Source organism: Protopterus annectens, chromosome 1.part2 (genome assembly GCF_019279795.1).
Source record: "Protopterus annectens isolate FY-2018-M chromosome 1.part2, PAN1.0, whole genome shotgun sequence".
Taxonomy (NCBI): Eukaryota; Metazoa; Chordata; order Ceratodontiformes; family Protopteridae; genus Protopterus; species Protopterus annectens.
The window spans coordinates 1,000,653,426-1,000,674,000 of NC_056727.1; the positions used below are offsets into that span (position 1 = coordinate 1,000,653,426).

At 38.5% G+C, this 20,575-nt stretch overlaps 1 protein-coding gene across 1 annotated transcript in view; it reads right to left on the reverse strand.

The window, feature by feature from the left end:
• The window catches only part of COL9A2 (collagen type IX alpha 2 chain), a 447,350-nt gene that overhangs the window by 250,648 nt on the left and 176,127 nt on the right, over positions 1 to 20,575 (reverse strand). Inside the window, exons 12-13 of the mRNA XM_044059964.1 lie at positions 9,568 to 9,621; positions 2,196 to 2,249 (exon numbers count right to left, since the gene is read on the reverse strand). Of these exons, the coding sequence (XP_043915899.1) occupies positions 2,196 to 2,249; positions 9,568 to 9,621 (108 nt within the window). The remainder of the gene's footprint in view (positions 1 to 2,195; positions 2,250 to 9,567; positions 9,622 to 20,575) is intronic.

Here is a 20,575-nt window from a genome sequence, read left to right on the forward strand (position 1 = left end):
GCAGATTATAGTTATCTTATTTTAATTAGTCTTTTGAATAAATTAAATTAATGATTACTGATTAACACATTAATTCATGACAATATGTACTGCATTGACAGATATTGCTATTAATATAGTTTATCCAAGAAAAGCCAATGTTCAAAAAATCTGGCTCCCTTTTAAAAGGCATTTAAGAGAGGCACTAGACTGCATGATTCACACACAACTGGGCTCTTGTGAGCTGGAAAAAGCTTTCAGTATTGTTCCAGATCAAGTTGTTTTAACATTTCCAGGTGTTTGTTAGATACTGATAACTGTTTGGTTAATGAGCAGAGCCCAAAGAGCTCATATGACATGTACAGTACCAATGGAAATCACCAGTACAGTCACAAGGGATCAGTTTTTGATCCATAACTTTCCTCAGTAGGTCATCTGTTAAAGTCTCTATTACTCTCCAAGTATGTAGCCATTTGTATGGTTCCATTTGTCTTATCTTCTAATAACTCAGTTGAAGATTTGCAACGTTACTTAAAAAGATTTTGTAACAGGTCTTATTCTAGAACTTATGGCTCATTTGAGTGTGTTACATATGACTGGACAGAAAAAAGTTACTGATAACAACTACAACCTGTTAAAAGTATGGGAAGCTTCAACCCCTCCGTTACTTATATATTCTAACTCTTATCTTCACATACCATCACGAAAAATTTGAATACCCAGTTTCCAAGGTTGTGTGGTCTCTCCTTTTAGTAATACAGTTTGTTTATGACTGATGAACTTTTATCCACAACCAAATGAAACTAGACCAATGAGGTGTGATGTCTAGAACCATTCAATTTTTCTAAATCAAGTAGAGATGTACCTTTGCTTCACTGCATAGCTAGCTTTGGACCAAATATCTCAGGGTCATAAATATACCTTTGCAATAATGCATTGAATGTTACTAAGAAACATTACTGCTCTGCCATTGTGATTCTGTTCTACACAAAATGCAGAGGCTCTGCAGTGTTAACTCCAATATGTGATATGTAAATACAGTGTACTACACCAGTCTCTGGATTTAACAGGCACTTACATTATTACAATTGCAGCTTAAAATAATCAACTTCATTTTTTTACTAAAAATGTTAGAAGATACCTACATTTAGGTCATCCAGCTAGAATTAAAGCACTCAGTTTTTATATTTATTTATCAGATGCAAGCTTTGTTTTGACATTAATTCTTGGTTTGATGAATTGCTGTTTGAGACTTTTTTGCTTCATCTATTGTACTGCAAAACAAACTAGGCATAAATGGAGAATGCTGAAGCATTAACATAAATAAATCAATGATGATGTATTACTTTATTGCACAGTTCCTGCTCGGGTTATTGAATAACCTGCCTATATTTTCTATGAGATGGGTAACTCAGTTATTTGTTTTCTAACTTGTCATTGGGCAGATTGGTTCTTAGAACAACATGCCCTCGTGTATGTCATTCTTTTACACTCAGTAACCTGCAGACCCATCTTTCAGCTGCAGCATCGCAGGATCTGCTTGTCTTGGAAGAAGTAACTTCATTCTTTGAAAATATTTTTTCTGCAGCACCAAACCATCCTAACCAGATATGCATTGGTACCTGGGAGTTGTGAAGGCAAACTGGTGCTGCGCACAGGGAAGCTGCATCAGTTTTACTTTTTTAAACCTACCAGATGATTGGAAGGTAGTGAAGCAATGCTGGCCAACTTCTTGACTTATTCATCTTTCTACACATGTTCCATTATATGGAAGATAGGTAATCAATCAATGCTCCTTATGTTGAGCTGCTCTTTGCTTCCATTACTTACCTTTCAGTTTATATTTCTGATTCTTTAGGACATGCAGTTTAACACTATGCAATCTGCAATTAAGATTGAGGAGTGAGCATACAAGCAGTTATGTTTTGCTTCTGTTTCTAACTCTACATCCAAACATATTCACAGATATTTTTCTAGGAAGTTACATGCTCACATTCTGTCACAAAAGTTATAAAAAAATCATTCGAATGCATACAAACCTTGATATATTACTTCCAGGTTGACTAAATCATGTAGCTGTTAATATGGGCATGTGAAACTAAGACATGGATTTTCATATGTAGTGCCCATGGAGTTCTATGAATCATATATGAAATACTAACATGTTTCAAGTTAAGACAAAATACAATAAACAAATAAATAAATAAATACATTACTGGAGGGCCTGGGATGCCTTGCTCACCGGAAATTCCTACGTCTCCCTTTGGACCCTAAGAAGAGAAAAATGGAATTGTTTTACAATGTGTTAAGGCACAAATGACATTGCTGTTACTTTAAAACACGATGGTTCTTGATTGGTGTTCAAACACATTAATCATAAAGTTTTTAAAAAAAAAACAAGCATTTAGTTTGCAAGACAATCATTTTCTCTACTACTTATGGAAATGCTACAGAAACCTATTGAAACAGATCAGAGTTACTCTTACCTGTCACCCCCCATCGGGATGGCTGAAGCAGAGGGATAAACAAAAAACATAACACATAGTAAACTGGAAATATATTACAATTTGTCATATACTCGATTACTTTATTTGGAGGCAGTCTGTTTTACATGGGATATGGCATGTTTCCACAAATGGGAGATATCCAAGACTAATTTGACACAAGATGCTCTCCTAAACCTACTTTCAACATTACCTTTGGAAGGTTATCCTTTCTTCCTATGACTGCGTACACTGCCTTTAACAGATATTCCAATTAGCAGGCTGAACCAGTCAGTCACCCCAGTATAGTCAGTACAATTTGTAGTTATAAAAGTGATGACATTTGGTGATCACAATTCTACCACCACTTCCACAGAGAATAGTATGAATATATGTCATTTGACTCATTAGACTAAGATATACAGGAACATCCACATCCATGTGTAGTTAAAATACCCCAAGGGTGATGCACTGGATATAAGTCTGACCTAGGGCAATCCTTTTCTAATAACTCTCCAGAGAAGGAAGCACCACAGGTGCACATAGTAACCATCGCTCTCCAAACAGCCTTGCTCAACTACATCTGTCCCATAGTCTGGAAATGTTATAAAGTCTTGAAACTCTTCATAAAGAAGAATATTTTGCACTTGCAATTCCCCACAAAAATAAATGTCAAGAAATTAATCTGAATATTTTGTGTAATTTCATAAACTCAAAATTAAAAGTTTAGCATCATTTCACTAGGTGCTGATTTTGGAATTGGGGAGGGGGGGTAACAGAGTTTTTAGATGTGGCAAAAGTTTCACACAAGGCAATAAAGTTATTACCCATCCAGATAACCCCCTCCACACACACACACACATACACACACACACACACACACAAAACCCTATATTATTTTTTTTTATGAACTGATTTGCTTGATTGTCCACAAAATTATTACTGGTTACGTAAAAGTCCTTGAAATATATCATAGTCAAATAGATGCTTCAGCTAAATGACTTCCCATTTATCTCTGTGTATAACCAACATATTTGTATTTCTGGTATTATGGGAGGGAATATTAATAAAAAAAAAGTTCTTCACCTTATTATCTATAGTCTGCACAAAGGACTAGAACATGAGGAGAGGTAGCTGATATGAAAGACATCTGAGCTTCATGTTTATAATCCTCTACAGTAAATTGACCTTTATGTATATGGTACTGGGAGACTGACAGTAGACTGCTGAAGTTCATATTATGGAAAGTCTGACACACTGAAATTCATGCTAAGGCAGATTTGAGATAACCCTCTAAATTCACAGGCCAGAGGTAGCATAACCGACCATAGTTTAAGATGCTCCAGCAGCAGGACATACAAGACTATGCCTCCCCAGCTATTAGACAGCTGGGTAACTTGTTCTCATCATCTGAAGCTTTGTTCTAGGCTAATATTGGCCCTTACTATATGTGGAATAGAATGATACTCCCAAAGTTTTATTTGTCATATATTTGAAGTATGAAACACAACTTGATCCTATCATCTACCTGTTTTTACCAGCTAATTATTTTTTTTTTTCAAAATATTGATTTCTGTTTCTTTAGTGGTGAAGTTCTCCATTTGCCATCAAAAGGTGAGATCCCCTGTAGCAAACAAATTACTGTGATAGCAGAACATTCCTTAGGCTTCTTCTCTCAATGACAAATGTATGATGTCTGTTCCTAACTACTTGTCTAGAGTTTCACTAATGCAGTTTTCTTACCTTCACACATTATGAGCCTTTCTAGCTAAGGACAAACTGCTCATTGCTCAAGAAGAAAAAAAATACACACACACACACACACACACACACACACACACACACACACACACACACACACACACAAACACAAACATCTATGTATATACACACTCTTACAGAATGCACCACGAGTCTGTGGCCAAATGCCCTGATTTCATTTGGGCCACAGATACCACCTTTATTATTAGCTCCCCTAGCCCTCTTTTTGATGATTTCAGCTCAAAGATGCCTGCCTTTTTCAGCATGTCCACATCAGTGGTTCCCTCTCCTCAGCTTTCTCCACTGATGCCTACTTCTTTTGAGGACCTAGAGAAAGGGCAGGCTTCCTCACTGTACTTCTGTTCCCTAGATATACACATTGGCATACGTGTGCTGTTTCTGTCTCACACACACACACACACACACACACACACACACACACACACACACACACACACACACACACACACGCGCACAAATGCGCACACACACACCCACATACCACAGACACGCGCACACACGCATACATATGCACACACACGCACGCACACAGACACACACACACAGACACATGCGTGCACACACACACACACACACACACACACACACACACACACACACACACACACACACACACACACACACACACAGTTTCTTCTCAGTTAAAAAGGTTCATAACATGTAAACGTGGGAAAACTGCACTACTGCAATCCTAGACATGTCTTCAGGAATAGATAACATACCTTGATCATTGGCAGAAGAGGAACAAAGTGTGTTCTACTACTTCAGATATTTGTTCATCCCCCCCCCTCACACACACACACACACACACACACACACACACACACACACACACACACACACACACACACACATATATACATACAAACACACATAAATACATACACACACACACACACACACACACACACACACACACACACACACACACACACACACACACACACACACACACACACACACACACACACACACCGCAGACACGCACACACATGTAAAGAAACAAAAATTCTAAGCACAGCGGCTTACTATATACAATACATACATACAATACATACATACAAACATACATAAATACGTACACACAAACACACACAGACAAACACACACACACACACACACACACACACACACACACACACACACACACACACACACACACACACACACACACATACAGATTCTGAACCTGAAGTCTATTCTAACTGGTTATGATCAACTGGCAGCTGTAAGTATCTGGACCAAAGGGAATTTCCTTAACCAAATAAGCTCAGTGTTTTAGGCCTTATATTTGCAAAAAAATCAACCTTTAGAAATCTAGTACCAGGTCTACTGTAAGCCTAAACCACCAGTGATACTGCTGCCTGACACGCAAATGGCAAGCAAATGCAGGCTTCCCAAGCACAGAACTACTTGGTGTAGGCTTGTCTGATGTCAGACCAAATAACAGCAAGTATTAAAGTGCTGGGTCACCTAACTCCAGCCCATCGAGCATTGACCTTTATAATGACGGCAGCATAAAAATCATACCTTCTGTACAGGTACTTCATATACTGACCTTATGCTGATCCTTCAGACATAGGGTTAAATATCTGCACACCTAGCGTCAATCCAGGAAGTGGATGATGTGGATCAGACAACATAAGATTGGACATTAACTTCATCTTGATAAACAGTGCAAGGCAACAGGTCAGACCAATGTGCCAAGTCCAGTAATTATAGACTCACTCAAAGAAACTAGCACCACCTTGATATGGATAGACATGCTAGTGTCTACAGAAGAAGGCAACACATCCGCCCAGGTAGGATTATACTACATGTTACTATAACTCGGTGCCATAATGAGACAGTATCCATGGCTGTGTAAAAGGGTAACCATATGCTAAAATCTAATAGATCAGCTGTCTAGACAGGGAGGCCATGGAACAGGACCACTTCAGAAAACAAATTTTCACTTCTTCCACTTTATCTTGTAATGGCAATAAACTACCAGAAGCACATGTTTTTCTTCTCAGATGGGGAAATGAGACCTTACTAGACAGTGAGGACAAGATATGATAGGTGGCCTCTGCCTCCAATTCAAGCTTGTTCATGCCACTGGTAATTTTCAACATCTCATATAGAATGAACAGAACAGAAGAATCTGTTAATACTACATGCCATCGCTTGTTATTACAAATAATGCCCTTCGCCATGAATATCAAGGTAAGTAAGATTTTGACTGTACCCTTTTGCAGTTCTTTTGGTGTTTAGGCCAAAATTTGATGAATACATCCAGTGCACAAAAGAGAAGCAGGAGAGCCTTTCAGCCTTTTCCCTCCTTTCAGTGAATTTATTCAAGCTCTCAATGGAAACCTTCTTCCCACTAATGCCTACATCAGCAGCCTTAAAGACTGAAGGACAGAAGACATCTTCTTCTCAGGGATTAAGCCATTAGAATCAGTTCTAGACTATTAGAATCAGTTCTGAGGTCTTTGACACCAAAAATAGAGGGAGATGAAACCTGTTCCAGAATTCCATAATGACAGTCATGACGCCCAATCAAATTAGCCTTCCCTGAGCAAAATGGCTGGGGAAGAATTTCTCCAAATTTAAAAGACTGACATCCATCACAGCAGGCAGTTGGGGAGGAATGTAGTAGCTTAAAGTAGCATTTTGAATTTCTGTACTCCTACCCAGTATCCCATTCTGCCTTCCTCAAATGATCACACTCAGAAGGCAGCCATTCACTAGAAGATCCCAAACATTCTTGCTTAAAAAGGCATCCAGCCCATCTCTGAGGATCAGCGAGATACCAGTTATTATTTCAGTCTCTTTTAAAATCAAGTTAGCTTGCATGACAGTTATTCTCACTAGGGATAATATATAATTATCAACCATCGGATAGGTAAGGCCAGTCTAACAGCAAATGAAATAGGTTAATTCAAGCACCTAAAGGGAAATTGGCTAGGCTTAAAATAGCCCACAGGGGTATCTAGTCTAGTACTTACCTTTTAACGTATGAACAGGAAAGTCCCACCCTAAGCTGCTTAAACCTTTTCACAGCAAATGCAGACTCCACAATCTAACAATCCAGTCTGACATGTACACCCTTTGTACAGGATACTGAGTGCAGTGTTTGGATTGATACCTACTGTGATGATGTGAGGCCCCATTTCTGTGTATATAATTCCCCTTTAAGGTACATATTATCAATGGTAAATAATATTTTGGTGGTAAAGTCTACTGCTACAATAGCCATGATGTCTATTGTTCTGTCCATATAATAAATATATTTAGGTCAGAACACGGAAGAGGCAAGAAAGGTTTGAAGTATTTTGTCTTTTTATAAGTGAAGTCATATAATATAAGTCCCAAACTAAAAGGATGCTGGGTATATTTTCAAATATTTTATGCTTTGTCTAAGAGGTAAGAATATTGCATTATTAACATAAACTTTGCAATTATTCGTGTATCTGTTTTCTTATTTTGCCTTATTTAATGGTATTCCTATATGTTTATTTGCATTTATATAGATAATTATATATTGAGTCATGACAGTTTTATTACAGTTATTTCTTGCTAATGTATTTCAGAGTTAGTAAGTTTAACTTCTGCTTTACCAGTGCTTAGACTTTTAGAACTGTAGTTTTTAGCACAATTAATAAATAGATTATTTGCATAACTGTCTGTCTTTGTACTCTAAAAGTGGTTGATCTAATATGTTTGGTAACCTTGAAAGATAGACACCTGAGACACTAGTTTGCATACTTTATGGTTTATTATAATAAAGGGGGATATTAACTGGTACATGTTTGTCTCGCTACAACTTTATTATTCTTTACATATTTTACATTTGCATTGTGTGTTGAAAACTATGTGCTTATTTCCCATATCTGTTGGTGAATATAAAATTGTCTTTTAGTACTCTGATCATGCTGTTAATATGGTCAAGTTGTGATATTATTCACGGTCAGTAATGTCTCTGTGGGAATGTATCAGCCAGGTACTTTACTTACACATCTTAAAGATACAAGACAAGGAAATATACCACAAGCAACATGTGTGACTGTGCTTTCCAAAAGCAAAAAAAAAAAAACAGAAAAACCCTAAGACAAGCTCCACTGAAAAATAAATAAATAAAGACAAGCTGTACTCTAATATAATCAATGGTCTGCAAAAACTGCTGTTGTTTGCTGCATAAAATATTGGCTGATCACATAGGTGAGGCATGTTCTTCTCAGCAGCTAATATTATATTATAGATTATCAGTCATATGATTATATCACTATATGTGCATATGGAAGTAACAACACACCCTCTTCATCTATTCATTTAAAAAATACAGTGGAATGATTTTATAACAAACATACACACATACACACTCAAACCTATATACCCATTCATATACACATATATGTATATATAATAATATATACTAAATATATATATATATATATATATATATAGAGAGAGAGAGAGAGAGAGAAGATGAGTTGTGTAACCAGTCAGAGGTATCCTATATACCACCAGAGAGTAACACATCACAGTAGGTAAGAATGTAAAATAAATGCAGATTATGTAACTTCAGAGTTCAGAAATATGACTGCCCTCACTCCTTTTTAAACTCCCTATAACTGATCTTCTTGTGCTTCTCTGAATCCATCACTTCTCCCCCTCTACACCATAATTATCCCTTTGACGCTGCTGTTCCTGTAGTAGCACCACTACCATTCCCTTTCTTCCTCTCCCACCCATCACTCAGTCTGCAATCCCAGGGCATGGTTATCTTCTCCACCCACCTCATCATCAGGCCTTCCACATCCACTCTGCTGCCCCCCCCCCCCCACCAAACACTTAGTTATGCATCTTACTCACAATGTGACAAATTACTCTGGGAGTACTTAAGCAATTACTTAAATCTCTTCCCTTCACTTATGCTCTAGTCTCCTTCCCCTGTCCTGTTGAAAATGTTAGTCATACCCATTAACCATTAGGTCCTGCCCATCCTTGATGTCTAGGTCATTCAGTGCCCTTTTCCTGTTAATATGGACTGTTACTTCCCAGATGATTAATAGAAATATTTCAGTTCTGTGCAGCACTTACTCTGTTTAAAACTCATCAATGATATTTGAACTAAATAACTTTAATAATTTACATTCATCAGCTTTGCTCAATGACTTTCTGTACCTCATTGTATAGAGACTGATCCCCAGATATCCCTAAAAAGGTTTGTTGGTTACTAAGCCTTATCCATATAATACATAATGAAACAAATACCATGTAAAGTCTGTAGCAAATGTGTTTTTGTAAATACTCAAACATTACAATATACTATACTTACTGTCAGTCCTTGTGGACCTGGTTCACCAAGAACACCTGGCCGACCTTTGTGACCCTGTAAAGAAATAAAAAGAAGATTTAATGCAACTGTTCATTTTTATAGCTTACAGGAATTCATATAGCACATATGCACAGATAGTACACCTTTGCATCATTGCCAAACTAAAATGTCAGCCACGTTTTCAGTCTATGAACTGATTTCCTATATCTATTGTTAAAAATGAAATGCAGTGAATACTCATTATAAACGGCAGAGTACAGTGAATTTCATGTACATATTAAACTTGCTTTATCTTACAGTAAGTCATAATAACCAGTGAGCTGTCATACCTGCTTGCTGAAACATAAAAAGCAGTATTCCTTACCAAATAGTAATATGTTACCACAGTCTTTCCGTTTATTTCCTCCAAAGCTTCATGCAAAATTACATAAAATAAGGCAGAAACAGTGTGTTGTGAATGTTTTAGGTGCTGCATTGCAACATTGTTGCATATAAATAACAAGGCCTTGCTCTTGAGGTTCTTTCATTGTCCCTTCTGGATATAGGATTGCTTTGATTCTGTTTTCTATCTGTTTGAATTAAAGGTCAGCAAGTGACCACTGTGTGCCATTCAAATATAATGTCACAAACAGATAGAGACAAAATATGATTTATAATAAATCCGCCAACAAACTGTAAACAATTCCAAACTCAAAAAATAAGAAAAAGTGAATGCAGTACCAGATCGCACAACTATTTTTATTGTTAAAAACAAGCGCTTTAGCCCCAAGCTTAGTGTATAGGAACTTCATCAGATTTACAGTATTTCCTGTTTCAGTAGTTTAAATCACTTCAAAGTGATGACATTACATCCTGCTGCTCTCAAAGTGCCACAGTATGGTTAACGAGAATCTAATAAACTGACTTAAATCATCATTACAACTGTAAATCTGATGAAGTTCCTATACACTAAGTTTGGGACGAAAGCGCTTATTTGTTTTTAACATTAAAAATAGTTGTGTGTTCTGGTATTGCATTCGCTTTGCTTATGATTTATAACCGAAATGAATCAGTCTACTCATGTGTTGCTAGACTATGCTTTTACCCATATGTTATGCTTACATTAAACAAAAATCCAGAAACTATAGCATAGTTTTAATGAAAACTGTTTGGTAACTGAACACCACTTACTCTATTGAGAAAATTCCTGTTCACCCAGAACTGTCTAATGTCTGCAGTTTAACAAATGTAAACATGGTAAAAAGATATATACTCCGAGGCACATGAACATCATGTGATACATTTAGTTTGCTCTTGAATTACTGGATGACATGCAGGACCTTTAAATCTAAACGACTATTTCACTTACACTGTCTTTGTCTCATGCTACGTGTTCATGAATGCATTCATTATTCCTTTTCTTTCTGCCAGTTGTGAAAAGTTTTCAAGCCTCTACCACAGCTTCTGTGAATTAACAGGCCCTTGTATCTCCAAGGACCACAGACCTTATATTCTTAGTGTTCACTCTCTTTTTCTCACACATCTGCTTATTTATTGACCTATTTATGTACATATACATTTAGTTAATTAGTTAGTTATTGAAAGTGTGCGCACCTGAGAACTCAATAGACTCCTCTGAGGTTTATAAAAGTCTTAACGATGTACCCCTTCTGCATCATATCATGACAGTACAACAAGCTATTTTACACTGTTACAACATTGTCATTAAGAAAAATGCTACAATTTCAGAAGAGGTTATCAAGAAGTCTGTATCCCAATAAAATATGGTCTGTGTGTCCTGTCAGTAAAAAAGTGGTTATTCTCTCCTTTAAAGAGGTAAAGGCTCCTAGCTTCTGTTTGGCTTGATAATTTGTGCCATAGTGAAGCCGCTGTGCTTAGAATTTTTGTTTCTTTACATGTGTATTGTATACAGTAATTTTAACAAGAAAATTGAAGTTGGTTGACAAATGGCAAAAAACATATTTTCAATCAAGGACCATGGCAGGACTCTCCATCTGGTGGTGTTAACACTGCCTCTAGATTATTTATTTATTTATTTATTTACATTTGTTGACCAGGAGTGTCCAACTGGACATAGGTCCATTTTCAGCAGAGGCCCGGGGAGAAAAGCTCCACAGTTAAAATAAACAGACAGTAGTTACATTGGATTACATAGCGATTAACAATTTAACATAGAAATTACTAACAACATATTTACAGGTGAAGAACATAGTACATCAGTAGACAACTAGAATCTTTATCTGTGAAGTACATAACAGACATTAACAAATGTTACAATAAGAAGTTCCTGCTGTATAATAAGTACTAGGCTTATGAGCATCTTAGCTTGCTATAATGAAGGTAGTTAGTGGAGAGGAAAGAAAGGTAGTGGTTGGATGGGGTGGATGATATTAGAGTGGGAGTTGCAAGAGCATAGCCAGCATGTTTTAGGTGCGCTTTTAGTAAAGTTTTGAAGTGGGTGCATGATGGTATGGACGTAATTGTGGGTGGGAGGGAGTTCCATAATTTGGCTATGGTGCAAAAGAATATTGCTTCACCAGCAGAGTTATTGGCTTAAGTGATCTGCAAGTGATTTTTGTTGCTGGATCTTAGTGGTCTGGTGGTGCGATAGAGTTGTAGTAGATTCTGGAGGGATGGGACATTTAGTAGATGGTTTACTAGTTCATGGGCGAGTGAGAGTTGATACCACTGAAGGAGGTGAGGGAGTTCAAGCCAGCCCAGTTCAGCAAGTGAGAGACAGTGGTGACTACAGTAGGATGCCCCGTGGCGAATTTGGCAATTTTGTTGTGGCAGGTCTCTAGCTTGTTTAGATCGCATTGCCTTAGGTTGGTATATATTGGAGAGGCATAAAGTAGGGTGGAGATAAGGTGGGAATTTGCTATTGAAATATTTGCTGCTTTGGTGAGAAGTTGCTTATTTCTGCATAACGCTCCTAGTTTTTTGTGGACTTCTTTTATGGTCATGGATATGTGAATGTCAAATTTTAGTTTATTGTCTATTTCCACTCCTAGCAATTTGGTGTGTTTAGTTGGGTATATAGTGGTGTTGTCTTTTGCTGTGATGTTAAAGTGAGAGTTGTTTTGAGTATGTTTGGTGGGTTGGAAGATGAGTAGTTTAGTTTTGTTTGGGTTGAGTATTAATTGGGCATCGGATAACCAAGTTTCAACAGAGGAAAAGGCTTCCTGTGTGACTTTTTGCAGTTTGGGTAGGGACTGGGCTAAGCAGATGATGGTTGAGTCATCTGCATATTGTATGAGTGTGCCATGTTTGGTGGCAGAGGCTAGATTATTGGTGAAAACAGAGAAGAGTAGGGGTCCAAGGATGGATCCTTGGGGAACCCCTATGGAGACAGGTAGTTGGGGAGATATGTCATTCTGCCATACAACGGATTGTTGGCGGTCAGACAGGTAACTCTGAAACCAGTTGGTGACTGATTGAGAGAAGGATAGGTTATTGAGGACAGAGATGAGTTGTTTGTGTGGGACCATGTCAAATGCTTTAGATAGGTCTAGGAAAGTAGCAGAGGAGAGATAGCTATTGTTTTTATGCTGAAGGATAGTGTTAGTAAAGGAGAGTAAGGCAGTGGTGGTTCTATGGTTTGGTCGGAAACCATGCTGAGTATTGGAAAAGAGGTTGTTAGTAAGGAGGTAGTCTGAGACCTGAGAGTATATGCATCTCTCTAGTATTTTGGAGAGTGAAGAGAGAATAGCTATGGGGTGGTAATTGGTTAGTTCTGTGGAGGGTCTGCCTTTGTGGAGGGGAATTATATGTGATAGTTTCCACAGTGTGGGAATGTAACTTTCTAACAGGGATCAGTTAATCAAGATGGATACTAGGTAGGCCAGACCATCAGCTGCGATTTGTAGGTATTCACTTGGGAGGTTGTCTGCTGCTGATTTGGTGGGCTTAAATTTAGTTAAGAGTTTTTTTTATGTTGGAGATAGGTACAGGAGAAAAAGAGAAGGCAGTGGGGAGATTAGTAGTTGAAGGTGTGAGTTGGAGGGGAGGGGGTTGTGTTGTTTAGCTAGTGATAGTATGGTTTGTGTGAAGTGTGTGTTGAATGAGGTAGCAATATTTTCTGAGGAGTGAGGGATGTTAGGAGGAGGGATACTGACTTTACCTGGGTGGAGGATGGAGTTTATGGAGGACCAGAATTGTTTGGGGCTGTGTTGGGAGGAGTCTAGGGCAGACTGGTAGCATTGGAATTTGTCCTGTTTTATTAGCTTTTTAGATGTTTGTCACTGTTGTTTAGATGATTGTCACTGCTGGTGTGACATCCTGACCCATGTGCAAAAATGGGAAAAAAGGGGTTGTGGATGGATGGATTGCTTCTAACAACGTGTCTTTATGGCAACAGAGTTACTTTAGTCAGCCATTTGAAGTAAATCTTTGCTTTCACAGAGGTGATTGCTTTTTGATGAATTTTGGACTCTAACATTTTCATGGCTTCAGTGTTATAACTGTAGCCGTACAGTACTCCATGTGGGGCCTGACTGAGGCTTTATACAGTTATAACATGATTGTAGGATGCCTTGAAAAAAATGACCTTATTATATAGTTATTAGTGCAGTAGCATTTTCTACCAACCGAACATTATATTGCAAAAGTGAACCTCTTTGTATAACTTCCGCTGCAGACTGTATATCGGTTTGTTACCTTCCGCTGAAATCTGTCTTTTCTATGTATGCTGTTATGAGATCTCCAAAGCTACACATAGTACTTCTAGCTGGGGTCTAATCTGCTACAGTAAAGCACCCTTAATAGCCTACTAACCCCAATACACCACCCCTTTGTAGCTCACAAATGAAAGGATTAGACAGTATGAATAGTCAATTCTGAATTTCTCTGTAGCCAGCTTGGTGGATATTGGCATCTTGAGACAATGTAGCAATTGTCTCATGTTTACTGGCAACCACTTAATCCTTAAAGAAGCAAACACAGTAAACCAGAGGTATACCTACACAATGACTCTAGAGGCTAAACTCTTGCATACAAGTGCACATCAGGTTGTCGAAACTTCGCATACAACACCCACCTCACATAGTACACAACACACACACATACACTAATGTATGCTAAGGCACTTAAAAGTGATCTTCCTAAACAACAAATATTGCCTAGACCACCCGCTGTCAAAGCTATGTCTCAGCAAGCCTAAAGGCACTTAGAAAAAACAACACCTAATACCACACATGCTGTTACTTTCAGTGGAGCCACAAACACTCAACCTCTAAAGCAAGCAAACACACTTCCGAGGGCTCTCATCAGAGGTTACTCCATTGTAGGATATAATGATGCCCCTCTAACCAGGCTGTACAATGAGAAGATAACCATCAGTTGCTTATTTGGAACCAGAATCCACCAAATGGCACACACTCAAGTCACTACACCACAGGTACCAGTATGATTCCATCATAGTCCATGCTGGTGTAAATGACATGAGATGTACATTCCTAGACTATATGAAGAGAGACATTATGGAGCATACAGACTATGTGTCTCAGGTTGGCATGTGCCTAGCACTGAGCAGCGTATTACCATCGCCGAGGATAATGCCACAATATGAACAAAAAAGTATTGATTTCAACAACTGCCTTTCTGATGTCATTTGAAGGAGGTCCAATATTTGTCAGCTTGGGAAGAACATGGTTAAAGACTACATTGCACATTCTCCCTCTAGCTTTCAAATACTGGCTAAAACTTTATCCACACCCATACTGCTTTTTTTAGGTAATGCCAAATTGACAAAGCTGCCAACATAGCAAAATCAGCTCAGCTGAACCTCAAGATGTTACTGCTCAATGCCAGGAGCCTAAACAAAAACAAAATCTACACTCCCTTCAAGCCCTCCTCACACTGAAAAATATACACGTCTGTGCAGTTACGAAGATATGGTTTAAAGCAGCATACAGTAACCTGGCAGTGCCAGGGTTTAGTGCCTTCTAGACCTTTGGACCAGGAGTTGCAGAGAAAAGGGCTAAAGGATGAGATGTCTCAGTACACATCAGACAGGATCATGTGCTGGGGTCCCTCCATGTGCAGATCACCATAAACAAAATACCGCACTATATCCTAGCCAGCTATAGGTCATGCCCCAATGGCTACTATCAAGAAGCTCACAATGCATATATGGACCTACTGGAGACACTTATCATCCAACCTAACACTCTGCTCATGGGAGACATTAATTAACCCTCTGTAGACTGGGAATCCTACACAGCCTCAAATCTACAGACACAAATATTCCTGTAATTTATAAATACAAACACCCCGACCAAATAGTGAGTAGACCTACCAGATGCACCAACATACTGGACCTTGTGCTAGCAAATATGGGAGAATGCTTCACCCCCCTCCCCCGCCCCAGTGTCTCATCCTCCCTGGTAATGTCCGGCCATAAAGCTGTCTCCTTCAAAATCAAAATCAACTTCATAATCCCATTAAAACCAGTAAGACATAGGAGCTATTCTAAGACAAATTACCTTTTATTAACTGATGGATTGTCAAAATTCAAAGACTCTCCAAACCCAGATAACACAGCAACCTATGCTGTCTCAGAAACTCAGTACAACATACCTCTCAGTTGTCCAGATTTTCTAAGACATTTGCAGTTTTCTGGAAAATCATTAAAGATTAAAATCATTAAATAATGACAGAATTTTTAGTTTCAGGCTTCAATCCCTACAGAATATGCATGTTAACACAAAGGTTGTTATCCTATTAACTTTCTAAGTGTGTAAGAGCAATATTCAAAAATTGTCCCTATTTTTTTACCTTTCTCCCCCCATTATTCTTGGCTTTGCCAAGATTTCTTGTGCTAAGAGGTTGAGAGGTATGCTGTACAATCATGTCAATGGCTTTATAGAGGCTACTGTACCTACCAGAAGTAAGCCCAAGAATACTCCTAGAAACAAACTACCCTGGTGGCATCCCAAATTAAACAGGATATACAACAAAAGGCAACAATTATGAAAAATATCAGGAAGGTTATTTCCCATAAAGATAGAAAGTCTAATCAAATTAAAGAGCTAATTAGATCAAGTAAAGACAACTTTGAGGTTAAGATAGCCTCCCAGCTGAAATCTAGTCATAAGACCTTCTACACCTATGTCAGAAACCTCAAGGACAGCACATAGCAATGTGCTGAACTGGTGGTTAATGGTGCTACATTCACTAAGCCTGGTGATATATCAAACATCTTAGAGGACAAATTCAGTTTCAACGTTATCCCCTCACCCCTAATAGTCCCCTTAAATATACCCTCAAACATAACCCCATCCAGCTATAACTAAGCAGCATGTACTGGTTGCACTCACTAAAGCCAAGAATATGGCCTCAATGGGCCCTGATAACATCCCAGCTCGTCTCCTGAATAGTCTAAAATATGGTTTATCAGGTCTGGTGTCATTATTTAACTAAAGTCTTAAAACAGACTTTGTGCCACATGCATGGAGAACTGCAACAGTTATTCCCCTTCATTAGGGAGGATCTTTAACAGATCCTGGAAACTACAGACCCATTAGTCTGACTAGTCTTATTTGCAAAGCCATGGAAGAATTGTCATGGAAATTATCAATAGGGATATAGGAGACCTCCAGACACTGGATCCATCCAAGTTTTGCTTTGTCAAAGAAGGTCATGCTTAGTGAATCTGGTGGACTTCTTTGAAAAGGTCACTAAGGCAGTGGACGAGGAACAAAATGGTGCCTACTGCCCACCTAGATCTGGCTGTAGCATTTCATACAATACCCCACTCTGGCATTGTAACATGATTTATGGAACTAAGTATAAACTCCTTTATAGCATGCGGGATAGCTATCTGGCTCACTGATAAGGAGCAGGAGGTTAGAATTGGTCAGGCCACCTCCACAAAGAGGTCAGTCACCAGTGGAATCTCCCAGGGCTCTGTGGTGGGCCAATTCCTCTTTATCATCTATTTCTCAGATGTCAAAGCTAATGTCAAAGGCCTTTGGCCTACCAAGTTCACAGCTAATTACAAACTGGGAGCAGTCAATAAATCCCCCCCAAGATGAGAACACCCTTCAGGAAGGTCTAATACAGACAAATGCTTGGTGCCAAAGCCATGGCTTCACATTCAGTACCAAGAAATGCATTATGGTACCCTTAGAGACATCTACCACCCCAGGTAGCTATGTCATCAATAAAACACCCCTAAACATTGATTCAGGAATCTGGGAGTTCCAGTAGATAGTAACCTAGCATTAGACCAGTATGTGTGCAAAGTAGTAAGAAAACTTTTTGTGTTGCTCAACTTTTAAGCAAGAGCATGGCATCAAGGTCCAGAGAGGTCATCATACCACTGTACTCTGCCCTCATCAGACTCATCATAGAGTATAATTCCCCCTTCATTATGTACCTGACCAGACGGGAACACTACAGAATCCTGAAAGCCCAAGATCCTGAACACCAAAATCCTGTGTCCAAAACCTCGAAAGTTCAAAATACTGAAAACTCAAAATACGGAAAACTCAAAATACTGAAAACACACAGGATACCAAGACATCCTATATTCCAGCACAAGTACATACAGAAACATATTACACTTAAACTATATGCAGGGGGGGCAAGCCCCCCTGCACCCCCCATGTGGGGGACTGCACCCCGCAGACACCCTGCTACTTAAATATATCAACTCAGAGATTGCACTTCACTACATTAAGTGCAATCTCGGAGTTGATATATTTAAGTAGCAGGGGGTGTGGGGGTGCAAGGGGGGCTTCCCCCCCTGCTTGTACTTGGAGAAGAGTAATATTGTTTGGGTTTTATTTGTTTCTGTATGTACTTGTGCTGGAATATAGCAAGTGTTAGTATCCTGTGTATTTTCAGTATTTTGAGTTTTCAGTATTTTGAACTTTCGATATTTTGGTGTTAGGATTTTGGTCTTCAGGATTTTGGGCTTTCAGGATTCTGTAGCGCTCCTGACCAGACACATGCAGCAACTGGAATGTCCACAAAGGTTCCTTACAAAAAGAAAACAGGGAGTAAAGACAATGTAGGCTGATCACCTCAAAGCCCTGTCTCTTTACTCGGTATCATACAGACTTCTGAGAGGTGATTTTTGCTATTCATTCAGGGTATGTCTGGACCCTGTTTTGATGAACCTTTTGCATACCCACAAAACAAATAGCATCTGAACTGCTAGATTATTGACCTCAATTTTGCTTGTGAAATAAATAGGTCATGTTGGAGAGACAATGTTTCTCACAGAATTCCCATTCTCTGCAGAGGCTCTCCGTCAATGTGAAGCAGAGTTCTTCTCTATCCTTTTTTAAGTGCAACTTGGACCAATGGATATGTAATAGGAAATTCACACCTGGTCTGGCTCCTATGTCTGTGATAAACAAAGGCAGCCAGTAAATCACCATTTATATAAATCAAAGGTTTGGGTCATATTTGGGTTGCATGGCAAGGTTTATTAGGGCCGTAGTGGTCATTAGACTAGTATTCACCTATGAACCAGCTGTCTATAAGGAGGAATTATACCTCCTATTTCTTACTGCTGATCCCTTCCTTACAGCTTCAGTACTGAGTCGGCCTTCCTTGCTGCTTTCTTGTGCTGATTTCTCACCCTTATGTTTTGAAATTTGACTGTGAATTTCATCTTTCTGATTTTGCTGTTATCATCTGTCTGGTATAAGACATGTAATCTGCTACCTGAAGTTTGGACCCATATCCAGCAAGACTAACTTTTCCCTGCCTTGGTGTTTTCCACCTTAAGATTTATTATATTTTCCCTCTTATAAGTAATGGGACCCTTCCATCAGCTTTTAATGAAACCTTGGTGACCCCCTGACTTGAAAAAGTCTGCTTTAGACCCCCAGAGCCATGATAACTACTTCCCCATCTTTAACTTCTAATTTACTGCTAAGGTTATTGACAATGTTGTTCACTCAAAGCTTGATCCTGTTACACAGGCACTTTGTTGATGAACTCTGTTGTTAAATCAGACCATAAATTTGAAACCTTTTCCTTTAAAACTGGTGGTACATCTCCCATAAATACCTCTGTATTTAGGGTCTTATCAAAAGCAAACCTTCTCCATTTACTTGATGACCTAAATAAATTCCACTGCAATCCTTCTCTTATAAATCACATCGCTAAAGCTGTTACCTATGTCTCTGACATCTACTCCCACTTAAACAGTTGTACTGATAAGGAAGCCCCTATCTCTACCAAATTTAATGAGGAATTTAAAAACACCCTGTGGTGGAACACTAGTATAAATATATTATAAAACAAGAGAACAAAATTGCTTAATGATTATAAGAGTTTTTTTCTATCTTCTTTAAAAGCACTCTTAAGCAAACTAACAAAGAGCTTAAGGTAACCATTAGGAAGCACAAGCCTGTATATAAACACACATGCACACGAGCATACACACACACACACACACACACACACACACACACACACACACACACACACACACAAAAATGCAAGTCTTTGTTTAACTAGGTCAGGAAGTTAACAACTAGTAGCCAACAATGTCTGGAGCTAGTCCATAATAATAATGAACACTATAACCCAAAGGAAATAGCTATTATCCTAACTGCAAATTTTACTCCATCTACAGTTATAGCTATTCCTTGAGTTCAACAATCTCAGCCATCCCCTTTAATTATTATAGAACAAGTCCTGTCAGCCCTTTCAAAAATTAAGAAAGCCTCATCAATGGGCCCTGATAATATACCAGGTTGCCCAATTATCAATGCAGACATGGTTATCGGAACCCTTAGTTAACCTCTTTAATCTAAGCTACTCCACTGGTTATATTCCTGAAACCTGGAAAACAGCCATTATAATATCATAAAACAAGTGAGGTTCAACCATTAACCCTAGTATCTATAGAAATTAGTCTCATATCTAAAATTATGGTGCATATTATCTTAGCCCTCATTAATATGGACATTGAGACTCTCTTAACCCTGGACCCTCCACAATTCAGCTTTCATAAAGGAAGGTCCTGTCTCTTTAACCACATTAATTT